Source organism: Melospiza georgiana, chromosome 10 (genome assembly GCF_028018845.1).
Source record: "Melospiza georgiana isolate bMelGeo1 chromosome 10, bMelGeo1.pri, whole genome shotgun sequence".
NCBI lineage: Eukaryota > Metazoa > Chordata > Aves > Passeriformes > Passerellidae > Melospiza > Melospiza georgiana.
Window position 1 is genome coordinate 20,846,217 of NC_080439.1, and position 13,645 is coordinate 20,859,861.

The 13,645-nt window shown below is 46.5% G+C and overlaps 1 protein-coding gene across 1 annotated transcript in view; it reads left to right on the top strand.

The window, feature by feature from the left end:
* RYK (receptor like tyrosine kinase) overlaps positions 1–9,963 on the top strand; it is a 55,420-nt gene extending 45,457 nt beyond the window's left edge. The window contains exons 11-15 of the mRNA XM_058031047.1: positions 1,102–1,234; positions 1,985–2,094; positions 4,624–4,783; positions 7,921–8,057; positions 8,956–9,963. Coding sequence (XP_057887030.1) covers positions 1,102–1,234; positions 1,985–2,094; positions 4,624–4,783; positions 7,921–8,057; positions 8,956–9,067 — 652 coding nt within the window. The 3' untranslated portion in view covers positions 9,068–9,963. The remainder of the gene's footprint in view (positions 1–1,101; positions 1,235–1,984; positions 2,095–4,623; positions 4,784–7,920; positions 8,058–8,955) is intronic.
* Positions 9,964–13,645: the final 3,682 nt, after the last annotated feature.

Genomic DNA, 13,645 nt, shown 5'->3' on the forward strand with positions numbered 1-13,645 from the left:
AGCCATTTCCCCTTGTGCTGTCCCTCCATTCCTCATTCCAAGTTCCTCTCCAGCTCTCCTGGAACCCCTTTAGGCACTGGAAAGGACTCTGAGGTCTCCCTGATCCTTCTCCAGGCTGGACATTCCCAGCCTTATATAATAAAGGCCTTGCCTAAAATACAGGAGTAGCAGGTTTTTGGTGAAACATACCTAAAATGGAAACAAAATGAACTTGCCCTGCTCTCATCATTCCAAATGAGCTGTTGTCCTTCCTTTTATAAGTTAAGCTTTCTAAAAAAGTCCAAAAAGCTTTTCTTCCCTACACTGCCTATAAAGCTGGGACCCTCATGGGTCTCCAGAGCTGATGGATGTGACACCTGTGTGTGAGAAATTTTCAGGAAGGAGTGAGAAAATTCAAAATTAAAAAAAGTGGTTAGTTGTTGGTGACTTTTACTAGTGGTATTCAATGGAAAAATACAGGTGTTTTAAAAAGTGATTAATGGAAAATGAAACTGTGTCCAATTTGGTTTGAGTTTCTATGAATTTGCATGTATTATGTATTATATTATATTATATATATTATATATATTATGTACTATATTTCTTCTAAGGAAGTTGTGCAGAGACACTGCAGCATGGGGATTACCTGAGCCACAAAAATCTTGGAAAGGCCCTTAAAGTGGCTGATCCAGAACTAAAACTTTCTGTTCTGTTACTTTGCAGTGGATCAAACATGATGTTCTGACTTTTTTTTTTGTTTAAATGCTGTAGGGCAAGTATGTGTTTTATATCTGTAATAGATTTAGAATGCTGCACCTCCCAGTTTAAGGATATAGCACTTCTGTGTATTCTCCTGTATTCACAACAATTTATGTCAGCCTTCTCGGACCAAGTGAAAACATTTGGAGGGTTCTTCATAATGGGAAAGAAGTCAAATATTTCATTTATTAAAAGTACTGTCTAGGGCTTCAGTTAATTGGACACATTGTGCTCTGCAGATCCTAATACAAGATTAAATGCTTTTTTTTTCATGTTGAATTAATTTTATTGCTGTGTTTAGGAATCAAAATTATTTTAATCAAATTTCAGTTCGGTAACATCAGGAATTTCTGTGTCTTCCAGGAATCTGCTGCCTATCACTCATGTCTGTATAGAGGAGGGAGAGAAACCAATGGTGCTGCTGCCCTACATGAACTGGGGGAACCTTAAACTCTTCCTGAGACAGTGCAAATTGGTGGAGGCCAACAATCCTCAGGTACCCTTGGGCATGTGGGACTTCGTGCCCATTAAACCTCCATTTGCTCTGAGTTTGTGCCACCAGAGGAATGGTTGTGGCACTCTCCTGTTCAGGAGAGCTGCAGAGGTGGCTCCCCAGCAAGTGTTTGCCTTGTTTCCCACCAGGAAAAGTTTATCCTGGGTGTTCAGAGGGCAGGAAGCTGTCACCTCTCATTAGGGTAGGAGCTCAATCAATGCATCCTAAAATTATAGCAACAGATAGAGAAAATTGTGGATTAAATTAATGGAAGTGGTGTATGGAGAAATTGCAGATTTATTGATACTACTTTTGGTATCCCAAGCTATAAATACAGGCAAGATTTTAATTATGATGGGACTGTGAAGTTGCAAAAGGAGCTGAAGCCTTTGATGCTGGTTTTGGAGAGCAACAAGAATTTTGACTGTGCTGCTCCCTGGAATTAGCTGGTTTCCAGAGAAACAAAGTGAAAAAGGTGTGGGAAGGGGTAAAATGGACCATTTTTACCTATGTCCCCTTCCAATCAAAGGAAAAGTAGGTACAAAGAGTGAGGCACTTGCAAGATGGAAGTATTTTCCCTTGGCATGTCAAAAAAAGAAGTTAAAATTTCGAGTAAGGCACCGTCATGAGTGCCCATTAGTGGTTGTGTCTGTGGGGAGTGGAAGGGGAGGGGGCACTGGGACACAGCAAACCCAATAACCCTGCAGGTGCTGGGCTGGAGGGGCTGATGGCTGCTGCTCTGGGCTCTTGCAGGCGATTTCCCAGCAGGATCTGGTACACATGGCCATCCAGATTGCCTGTGGGATGAGCTACCTGGCCAGGAGGGAGGTCATCCACAAAGACCTGGCTGCAAGGAACTGTGTGTAAGTACTGTCCCCTCTGCAGCTCCCTGCACTCAGTCTCAGCTCCCCTTCAAAATGCAGGGGTGGGGTCTCTGGTGTAGTCAGTGAAGTTGTTTTTCCCCAAAGCAAGGGGAACCAGGAGTTGTGGTTCTAAAGGATGCAGAACATCCTCTCTGTAAATGCCTCAGCTGCGTTTGACTATCACTTTTTCAAAGGCTTGAAAAGAGTTAAAGTTTCCTTTCAACTTTAATAAAAACTTAGAATATCTTTGACAGTTTATCAATGGATAGATTTTTGTTTTAGGCTGGTTTTCTTCATTTTTTCTCCTCAAAAACTGAGTTAAAGACTTAGTTTGTTGGTAGATTTCTTAGTTTCCAAATGATGGATAGATACAAATGTTCTCTGGAATGGCAGGAATGCCAAAGAGGGGTTTGAGACCAACTTCAGGCTGGAATACACTCCAAAATGTAGAAATAGAGATGTTTGGTGGCCTTCTAGGAACCTCATCACTTAGTCACCACCATCTCTGCTCTTGTGCCCTGTAAGGGTGCTCAGTGTGATGACAGATCCTGTTCCTAATTCCTATTGCTGTTCCTCACTGCTGAGCACACTGAGGAGGAAGTGGGGCCACAGGAGACAGAGATCACAAACATCAGGGAATCACAAACATCAGGGACATCCTTTGGAGCTTCATGTTTGGAAAGATAAAGAGGTGCCAGTAGCCAAGGTCCCCTGAAGGACTTTGTTCCACCAGCCCCTCTTTGTTCCCCAGGTTTGCTCTGGGTGCTGAAAGGCTGGGAAGTGCATCAGACCCATCTCCTGATTTTGGGAAGGGAGCCAAGATTCCAGTGATCTTGGCAGGTTTAAGGGAGGAAATGCTTGTGGTCTCATGTGCCCATGGCACAGCCAGGTCCAATTACAGTGGACATGAGGGTTGCACAAATCAGGGCTGTCTAATTGCTGGGGAATTGCCCTTTGCATTGCATTTGCTTTCCACAGGTCTTCTAGGAAATTCTCTGAACTCTTAAAAATTACTAGATAGGTAATTTCCTGTTGTGTAAATTTTGAGGATAATGAACTGGCCTGAAAGTGCATAGGGGGAAAAAAAAAAGATATCTGGGATAGTAAAGAGAGAAACACACAGAAAGACCATTTATATTTCATTTTTCTCATCAAAATAAATAATTGCCAAGATGAGAAGACAACAAAAACCAGTTTGTTACAATACCCCCACCCCAATGTTCCTTCTGTATATTTGTCATACAATGTTGAAGCCAACATCTTTGCCATATTCTGAAGTCAGCTGTTTATGAGAACACTGAACTTTATTGCACACAGTTTTAAGTTCAAAGAGTTTGAATCACACCCCAGAGGGGGCAAATTCTCTCTGCTATTTTGAGTCATCTTTTCTTGATTAAAGTAAGTTTCCCTTTGTACCCGATTTCTGACAAGCATCAATATCTGTTGTGGAGGGAATAAAGAGTTTTTCAGCAGATGGCTTGATTGGAGACATGCTTTTGGACCACAAAGGGTACTGGTTGGTTACAGATATTAAATTTCTGGCTCTTTCTTTGCTTAGGTCTTTGCCTCATTATTGCCACAGAGGTACTAGAGCTACGAAGTGTTTAATTGCCCTGATAGGGGATCTCCAAAAGAGCAGGAGTAACTTGAGGCAGTTACTTGTTTGCTTTAACAGTATTTTCTTGCACTTGTAAGTGTTTGGTTTTATTTAATCAGGCCTGCTGATTTTTCTAGTGCTTATCAGTTGGCACAGAATAAACTGGTGCTGTGATAATGTTTGCTAATCACAAAGTGTGTCTTGATGCAGGAGAGTGCCAGTGCTCGAGCTGTGGATTAGCAGTCCCCAGTGAGTGCTGAGTGTGGTCCTTGGGGCTGGGCAGAGCTGTGGGGTTGCTGACCTATTGGAATATTACCAATATAGCCAGAAGGGATGTGCTTGAGCTTGTCTGGCCCTTGCTGCTGAAGCAAATAGGGGCACTGTGGTGTTTCACCCTAGTGACACTTTTGGCTAGCTGGATGCTGCAGCTGGGTGTTTGGAGGCAAGTCCAGGCTTGCAGGAGCTCAGGTTTCCCTCTGATGGAGAAGATTTAAGGTGATGGTGAAGGAAAGGAGTTGGGATTTGCTAGAGGGTTTCAATGCAGAGCTTTATTCTGGCCCACAGGCCTCTGAATCCAGCAACAGCTCCAACAGAACTCCCTGAACCGTGTGGTTGCTGTTCCTTTTAACCTTGAGGAGAGGGGGAGGGAAGGTGTAAGGAGCCACCAAGCAGGTACAGGAGAGGAGGTCTCAAGGGACAAAGGACACCTGGATGGCCCAATGCCCCCACAGGGGTAGGGAGCATCCTTTGAATCTGCCCAATCACCCAACGCCCTTCTGGAATGCCAGGATTGACAGACAGTGCTCGGCAGGGGTCAGGGTGGGAAAGGAGAGGTGACTGCCACACCTGGGAGGGATCAGCAGGGGAGGAACCTGGGGTATCTGAGGCAAATCCTGAAATCACAACCCTGACGTGCTGTTCTCTGTGCCCAGCATCGACGATGGCCTGCAGGTGAAGATCACGGACAACGCGCTGTCGCGGGACCTGTTCCCCATGGACTATCACTGCCTGGGGGACAACGAGAACAGGCCCGTGCGCTGGATGGCCCTGGAGAGCCTGGTCAACAATGAATTCTCCAGTGCCAGTGATGTGGTGAGGCTTTTTTTCCTGGAAATGTGTTTTGATGACATTTTGCTCTTTTTTCAGTTGCTGGAGAATCACAGAATCCCAGAATGGTTGGGATTGAAAGAGACCTTTAAAGCCCATTTAATTCACCCCTTGCCATGGGCAGGGACACCTTCCACTGTCCCAGGTTGCTCCAAGACCTGTCCAGCCTGGCCTTGGAACAATTCCAGGGAGAATCCCAGAATGGTTGGGATTGAAAGGGACCTTTAAAGCCCATTTAATTCCACCCCTGCCATGAACAGGGACACCTTCCACTGTCCCAGGTTGCTCTAAGACCTGTCCAACCTGGCCTGGAACTCTTCCAGGGATGAGGCAGCCACAGCTGCTCTGGGCACCCTGTGCACAGCAGAGGTGCCCCTTGCTCCCTGTTCCTTTGGAAGTGCAAGCAAGGAACACACTCAAATTCAGGGAGCTGCACTGGGACTGCTTTTCGTAAAGTATCTCAAGTTGGAAGGGACCCACAGGGATATCCAGTCCAGCTCCTGGCCCTGCACAGACACCCCAGCAATCCCAAATGCTGCTGGAGCTCTGGCAGCCTTGGGGCTATGCCCATTCCCTGGGGATCCTGGTCTGTGCCCCAGCACCCTCTGGAAGTCAAGGTGGGCACCCATTCCTTAGCCATTCCTCACCGTGTGCTCTGTCTGGTCAGCACAAATCTGCTCAGGCACAGCTTTCCTTGATAAATCCACGCTGGCTGTTCCCAGATATCCCTGATAATGAGCTCCCTGACATGAGCAGGAGCTGGTGTTTGACTCTGTGGCCCACAGTCCCCCAAATCCCAGCTCTTCCAGAGAATTCCTTCATTCCAGTGGCCAGGAACCTCTCCCAGCTGAGGTGACCTTTCAGAGATAAGAGCAGTGTTGCAGTGACCTCAGCCTGTTCCCTATGATGCATCCCATCCAGGATAGTGGTCTGATGCCAGTTTGAGAAATTTTAGAGAAGTTCTGGTGGTTTTTTCCCTCCATGGTCTCTGTACTAGTGCTGGAGCCATGTAAACAAGGAAAAGAAGGAAGGAAGGGAAGGTGCCAGTTGTGCTGCACATGTGTATTCATTGGAAAACACATGGGGGCTTGTGTTAGATCCAACCTAAAGACAGAAGAGGAAATGGAAGTTGCCTGTAAAAGCATGTTTTTAGAGAGCTAAATGAACTCAATCAAATGGTGGAGTTTTTTTGTTTTTACGTTTTTTTTAAAATCTGGGACATGAAAGCAATTACTGTTTGTGAGAACTGGGAAATCAAAGCTTATGTAACAGCAGCAGTGAGATGTAGAATTTTATTAGGATGAGTAAATCACATTATTGTAACCATTTTTGAAAACTCCAATGCAATTCAGCATTTTTTCCAGTCCATTTTAACCAGAAGTACTTTTTTCATTGCTTAGGGATAAATGCCACCCACCTTTTAACACCCAATTCTAACTGCAGACACGTGGCCATCTGAGTTGTGTAGAGTTCAAAAGTGAACTGGGTGTAGTTTTTCTGGGTGTAGAAAACACCATGTGCCCTAAATATCAGCTTTGCATCTACCTGGACTCCTTTCACAAAAAGCTGATGTCAGATGTTTTTGTGGGTTTGGTAGGAACAAACCCAGTGATCCATTGCATGTAACAGGGAATGGGTGATGAAGTCTGGTACAAACAGTGTCCGTGTCTGCAGGGATGCCAGGGGATGTGTTCCAGGCTTGCTTTTTGGATGACTTTCTTTCAAATGTGTTTGCTGGCTTGAAACTTTCCCAATAAAGTGTTGCTCCCCTGCCAACAGCTCTATCAGTCAGCCAGAGTGTAGGAAAACAAACCACCATTCCTGCTGAATCTTAATTCCCTGTTTTTCCTGCTGTGGCACATGAAACTCTGCATCTCTTCATGCCATCTCTATGCAGCTTCCTATGTAATTAGAACAGCTGTATTCCCAGAGTGGTTTTGCTTGAATCACTCTCTATTTTATCTTCATGATCACCCCTTGTCCCTCAGCAGTCTTCTCCACTGCAGCTAAAAGGGGCTTTATTTCCTTTGGTGGCTGTTTGAGCACATCTGTGCTCTGCCCTTCCCACCTGAAAATATCCCTTCCCTAAGGCTTGGGTCAAGGCAGTGAGTGGGATTTCTCTTGATTAAAACAAGAATTGTGTGAGCCATGCATGCTTGTGCCCCTTTTTAATGAATGATGATGTGGAGCTTGAGTAGTGAGTCACGAGCGTGCCGTATCAGCCCCATCTCTGTTTGGTCTCGTGGCTCTCTGGATACCAGATAATAAATCATTTTCCTTGTACTCTGCTTGTATGTGGATTCATAGATGGATTTTTCATCACTTCAAGCTCCTTCTGGCAAGGGTTGCCAGATGAATGTGTTGAATGCTGATTGTCAGATTTACTGAGGTGAAATCTCTTTTTTTTTTTTCCGAGTCCTATTCCTGAACATACTCTCCAAATATACAGATGATTTGGAATAAAAAAATTATAATTTCATTTCTGATCCTTTGAATTTTGCAGACTTTTTTGAGGATTTTCGAGGCATTTTGAAGAAGTAAAGTATAACAAAAAATAATCATTAAATTATTATCTCCTATATATTTGTTTTTTTACACTTTACTTCTTTTTAAAGAAGTAAAGTGTAAACCAACAAATATATAGGAGACAATCATTTAATGTTCACTAATTTACATGTAGGTGTTCTGTAATTTCATGTTAAAGAAATGCATGATTTTTAGCGCTGATATCTTCGTGCAGTAAGATTTTAAGTTTGTAGAATCACAGGTTGGTTTGGGATGGGAGGAACCTTAAGACCATCTGGATCCCACTCCCTGCCATGGGGCAGGGACACCTTCCACTATGCCAGGTTGCTCCAAGCCCCATGCAGCCTGACCATGGGGCAGGGATGGGGCAGCCACAGCTTTTCTGTGCAATTTATCACCAATTCTGTGATTTTTCATTAACCCAGTTCAAGACATGTTGAACTTGGTTATATATAGAGCATTCATGCAAAGCTTTCTTACTGTGTGTAATTGTCTTGGGCAGCAATCCTCCTCAGAGCTAGCTTTGTGGCCTGGCTGGAGGAGCTCTGGGGGTTCAGCACGTTGTGTTAATGCTCCTTTGCACTGTTCCTTTGCAGTGGGCCTTTGGGGTGACCCTGTGGGAGCTGATGACCCTGGGCCAGACCCCGTACGTGGACATCGACCCCTTCGAGATGGCAGCTTATTTAAAGGATGGCTATCGGATAGCTCAGCCCATCAACTGCCCCGATGAACTGTGAGTGCCTCTGTGGGGGAGGACAAACGTGCTGCTTTCTGCTTGGGGTGCTGAGCCAGGGCTGCCTTTTCTTGCCTGATTGTTCTGCCTGGCAGACAAAGCCTGGGGTGAACATTGCTGGTGGAACTCTGGCTCTGGGGTGCCCAGCAGCAGAAGGAAGGGGAGCTGATGGAGCCAGTCCAGAGGAGACCATGGAGATACTCTGATGGCTGGAGCCCCCTCTGCTCTGGGAATGTTCAGCCTGGACCAGACAAGTGTTCAGCCTAGACCTGGGAGAACTTAGAGGCCCTTCCAGTGCCTAAAGGGGCTCCAGGAGAGCTGGAGAGGGACTTGGGACAAAGGGTAGAGTGACAGGACACAGGGAATGGCTTCCCACTGCAGAGGGCAGGGTTAGATGGGATATTGGGAAGGAATTCTTCCCTGTGAGGGTGGTGAGGCCCTGGCACAGGGTGCCCAGAGAAGCTGTGGCTGCCCCTGGATCCCTGGAAGTGTTCCAGGACAGCTTGGACAGGGCTTGGAGCAGCCTGGGATAGTGGGAGGAGTCCCTGCCCCTGGCAGGGGTGGGACTGGGTAATCTTCAAGGTCCCTTCCAACCCAAACCATTCCATGCTTTTATAGCAGTTGAGCGATTTCCAGTGAATTCTCTACTGCTCCTTCCTGGATTGCCATGGGTTAAATCCTAAGTCAAGCCAGGACTTCTGGTGACAGCCCCTTTGCTCATCATTCCAGATGTCCATCCTTGGAAGGAGCTGTTCAGCATTATGAGCCATAAGATCCAGCGCTCCTTGTCTCTCTCTGGCTGCTCAGCCAGCTTCCCCTTCCCAGTGCCAGATGCTGCTTTGCCTTCCAGGCTGGGGCTGTGGCTGCCTGGCTGACTGCATGTGCCTCTGTGTTGCAGGTTTGCTGTGATGGCCTGCTGTTGGGCCCTAGATCCTGAGGAGAGACCCAAGTTTCAGCAGCTGGTGCAATGTCTCACTGAATTCCACGCAGCGTTGGGAGCCTACGTCTGAAACAGCAGCAGAAGATGGAATTCCCTGCCTGGGAGAAGCCATGGCATCCACCTGCAGCTCCTTGCATCCCTTGGACTCACACACATGATGTGTATAAAGCAACACTACAGGGAGAAAGCACTTCTTCCAAAACACTGTGCCTTAGAATGCCTTAGTAGTCTCAAGTTTTTTTTGTAAGACCTCTTGGTGTTGAATATTTTCTAGATATCACTTTTGCTAAGTTAAATTGAGACCTTTTGGTTTGCCATCAGGATTTGTAAAGTGTAGAGATAGTGAACTGAAACATGAGATTTGGATGGACTTTGCACTCTGACAGCAGACACATGATTTTTTCAGAAGGGTTTATGGAACTGGTAGAAAAGTGAGGAGAGGGGAAATGAAAAAAAACACACTGCAGAAAATTTTCCCTGCTTTTAAAAAAAATGTTGAAACTGAATCTTTCTGACCAGCTCTAGTGTTTGTACTTGTATGTATCTGGAATAGCTTTTTAGTATCAACTTCTTCTATTTTGAGACAACAGCACATTATGGTTGGATCCACACATCTTTCTTACCTTTTTAACCCATTCACAAATGTTCTTTGGAAAAGCTGGTCTTCAGGATACAACATCTCCTTTCTAAAGTGATGATGTAAAAGTGATCCCAGTTTACCTCATACAGAGAGTGGTGAAAGGGGGGTAAGAATGGTGCCCCTCCTTTCACATCCAAGGATTTTTGAGATGGTTTTATGTGCTAACTAAAGGCCTTCAGAGAAGAGCCAGAGCAGCCCCTGTGTGGGAGTCTGTCACCTCAGGCTTCTGCCCTGCAGTTTCTCTTGTTCAAAAAGGTACTGGTTGTTTTTTATGGGCTTTTATGGCCTGAAATGGGCTTAAATATATAAATATATATTTGTAAAGACACTTGCAGAGTAAAGAATGTTTTTCTATTACACCTAACGTGAAAGCTTGGTCCCTCACCTTGCCCTGTGTGTGGATTGTGCAGGTTGGTGGTGGTTAGGTTGGGATTGGCAGGAAGAGAAGGTGGATTACCTGCCTCCCAGTGGAACTGATAGCTGAGACTTCAGGAATTATCCTGCTGCCTTCCTTAACCCAGAGATCCAGTCCACCCCAGGTTGTTTTGAACATTGCTTAAGAGGACTGAACATGTTTTTTCAGCAAAATGTGTGATAGATTCAAGCTTTTTATATATGTAACAAAGTTGCTTGCAGGATAGCTCCTGGTTCTCCTGGTGAGCTGCAGACTGCATCCTCTGCCTGGTGGCCCCATGAGGAGGGCTGTGCTTCAGCACAGTGTGGGACATGAAAAGTTGCCTTTTGTCTCTCACCATCTGCAGCTGAGCACCCGCTGCCTTGAGTGTTTGTGCAAGTGCAGGGGTGGGACATTGCCCTGACAGGCTCTGGAGCCACTGCAGTGTTTTAGGAGACTGCTGTGCAAGTATGAGCAGCTGGATTTGGCTGGCTCATGCAGATGTGCAGCTTCTGTTCCTTCCAGAGTTGTCAGCCTTGCTGAAGACAATTAATCATCTCAGAGGATTAATGAGGCAAAGCTTTGTGTGTGGTCCATGTCCCTCAAAACACCAGAGCTTTCCTGTCTGTACTCCAGGGTTTGTTACCTGTGGCCAGTGACCCAAGCCTTGCTTTATCCTGGAAGGAAATTTTCCTGCTGGCTCAAGTTTGGGCACGCTGTGATGGGCTGTGCTTGCCTGACAGAATTGGAACTGGTTTTGTTTGGCTGAGTTTGGAGTGGCTGAGTCTGGGGACAGCAGCAGGGCCTTGGGTGTGTGGTCTCTCCATTCTGACCTGGGGAACTGGTACCAGTGGCAGGACTTGACAGTGACGTGGGTGTTGAAGTCAGCAGTGGCAGTTCCTGACACCCAGGTCGGTGTTCAAACAGGATCTGTGGAGATCACAGCTCTGAAAGTGAGGTTGGAGAAGAGCCCAGGGTGAAAATGATCTACCTCTCCTCTGTGCCCAGAGTCACATGCACACAGGATGTGCATTGTGCAAGTTCTGCTCACACCCCAGGGCTGTCACAGGTGACATCTGACCACGGTGTGCTGGACGTGGCTCAGGGATGTGCTGCACCTGAACCTGCTCGACTCGGAGCTGTGGGAGCAGGAAATGTGTCAGCTCTCCCTTCCCTGGGCTGCTTTTCCCTGCCTTCATCCACTGGGAGAGATGGGAGACTGGGAAGTGGTTCAGCACAGCTTAGGGTACAGATACAACTCTTCATTTTGGAAATTTGCTTTCGTTTAATCGGGGTTCATCTACAGGATGAGGGTGCTGGGCCACCTGCTCCACCCAGGGCAATGGTGGAGTCCCCATCCCTGGAAGTGTTCAGAAAGCAGGTGTATGTGGCACTTGATGGTACAGTTTGTTGTGTAGGGGGACACACTGTGGGTAAATGAAGGTGGTATAGAATGTAATCTTATCCCTGAAAGAGTTGCAGCTGAGCCAATTACTAAAGATCAGGAGCAGGCCTGACTTTAACAGGTCACACCTGTAGCCAATAAGAAGAAGAGTGTTATAAGAGTGGATTGGGGGGAACTGGAGTCAGATGGCTGCTGCAAGGACCAGAACAGTCAGTGCTTAGAGGAGCTGCCTGTGAGAAACTTCGAGGAGGTACAAAACTCTGGCAATATGGAACCCTTGCACTATAATGGTAATAGAACTCTTGATATATAAGACAAGATTGTTGGGCACGTTGGGCTCTGGCCAAAGGTTGGACTCAGTGATCTTGGAGGTCTTGTAATGACCAAGGAGGTCTTGCAGGTCCCGATGATTCAATGCTTTGAGCACAGGCATTCTGCTGATAGGCAGAGCTACCTCGAGTAGATTCCTTGCAGGAATTTGTTGTACCTAAGACTGCAGGGATTTTGCTGCCTGTGCGGTACCTTAGCTCCATGGGCTTTTGGGGAAACTCTCAAGGAGCAGATAACTTGGGTCAAAGGTTGGAAAGACAGACTTCCTGGAAGGAGAACATTGTTGGTAACTTGTAGTCTTAAAGTATGTGGAGAAGTCTCAGTGTGACTCTGGGAAGAGCTGGATGGAGCATGGCTCAGAGGTGAGGCAAGGAGATGAAGAGCAGAAAGCTGTGGTTACACAAAAGAAGAAGTTAGGAAGATTGTGGCAAGAAGGAGTAAAAGGCAAAAGGTGTGGAGCATTAACTTGGTGGCTTTGGTGGAAAGCCAGCTGAAGGACAGGGTGGGATGGATTTCCCTTTGAGGACAGAGTTCTTGGGTGGACTCAGGTGGAGGCGTGATCCCTCTGGAGTGAAGAGAAGGATCAAACCGTGGGGAGAGGAGAAGGCTGAGAGCAGACAGGGCTTCCTAAGTGATGGGTTGAGAGCTGTGGGGCTGTTCAGGGAGAGGAAGGGCACCTGGGAAACAACACTCAGACAATAGCTGCTTTGTGGTTTTTCCATGTGTCTCAAGACACCTTGGAGGATCAAAACACTTTCCTTGTTCAGCCTCAAGTCCTTTGTTTCTTTTGTTTTGTAGCTGTGTCCAGATTGGCAGCAAAGGGTGAGACTGAAATGGCAAAAGAAGGTGGGAATTAAGAGGTGACCTTGTTTTATTTAATTTATTTTCTTCCTTGGAGTTTGACACTTGCAATCAGCACCCCAGAGTGTTCAACAGCCTTTGTGCTGGGATCTGAGAAGGCTTCCAGCTCTTCTGTTTGCAAAGACTCCTGTGCTGTGTGCTCTAAACTACAGCATGGAAAGGTCAGCTGGTGCTTGTCAGAGGTAAGTGGAAATACTGCCAAAATGGTGGAATTCCTCTCAGGGCATTGAGTTTAAACATTTTTTGTGATAGCTGATGGATGGGAATCATTTAGAAGAAAAGGAAGATTTAAAACAATAAGGAGAAAAAGTCACCAGTCCAAGTGTCAGTGTTAAAACTCTCACCTGGCACATGAAGGGTGTCCATGCAATCCCGTTGGGAAGCAGCCCACTTGGAGTGTTTTGTGCCCTCACATCAGGTATTTTTTCAGCACAGCACATGTGCAAAATGACCCATGGATTTTGAGTTCTTGAGGCTGTGGTAATTCAGTTTGAGGAATCCCTGTCAGCTGAATTACAGCTGGTGGATCATCACAGGATGCTGTTTGATCTCAGCAAAGGACTTTCAGTGAGGAGCCATTGGAAGAAATGAATGTGTTTAAAATAAGCAAAAGAGTTCTGAGAAACTGGTGTGAAGGATCCAAGTAGTTCCACTGGCACCACAGAATGCCTGATAAGGAGTCAGCCTGGCAGCTGGAATCTGTGGAGCTGCTGGGGGAGTGAAGCACTTCATGCCCTGGCACATCCAGGTTCTTCCAACCTGATAAGGACACCCATGGGCTCCACACAGTGATGCTCCTGGTAACTGCTGCTGCCTCTTGGGTGAGGATGTGGAAAACCTGCCTTTGCTCTGGGAGTGCCTTGCAAATATCAGATGGAAGTGGCATTGCTGAGAGGGAGTGTTTTGGGGTGGAGGGAATGTGCTTTATTCCCGATGGCTCACCCCATTCCTGCAGGGACCGTGCTGTGCCTGTCCTGGCCTTTAGGCTGGGTCCTGCTTGGAGCAACACCTGAGTGCT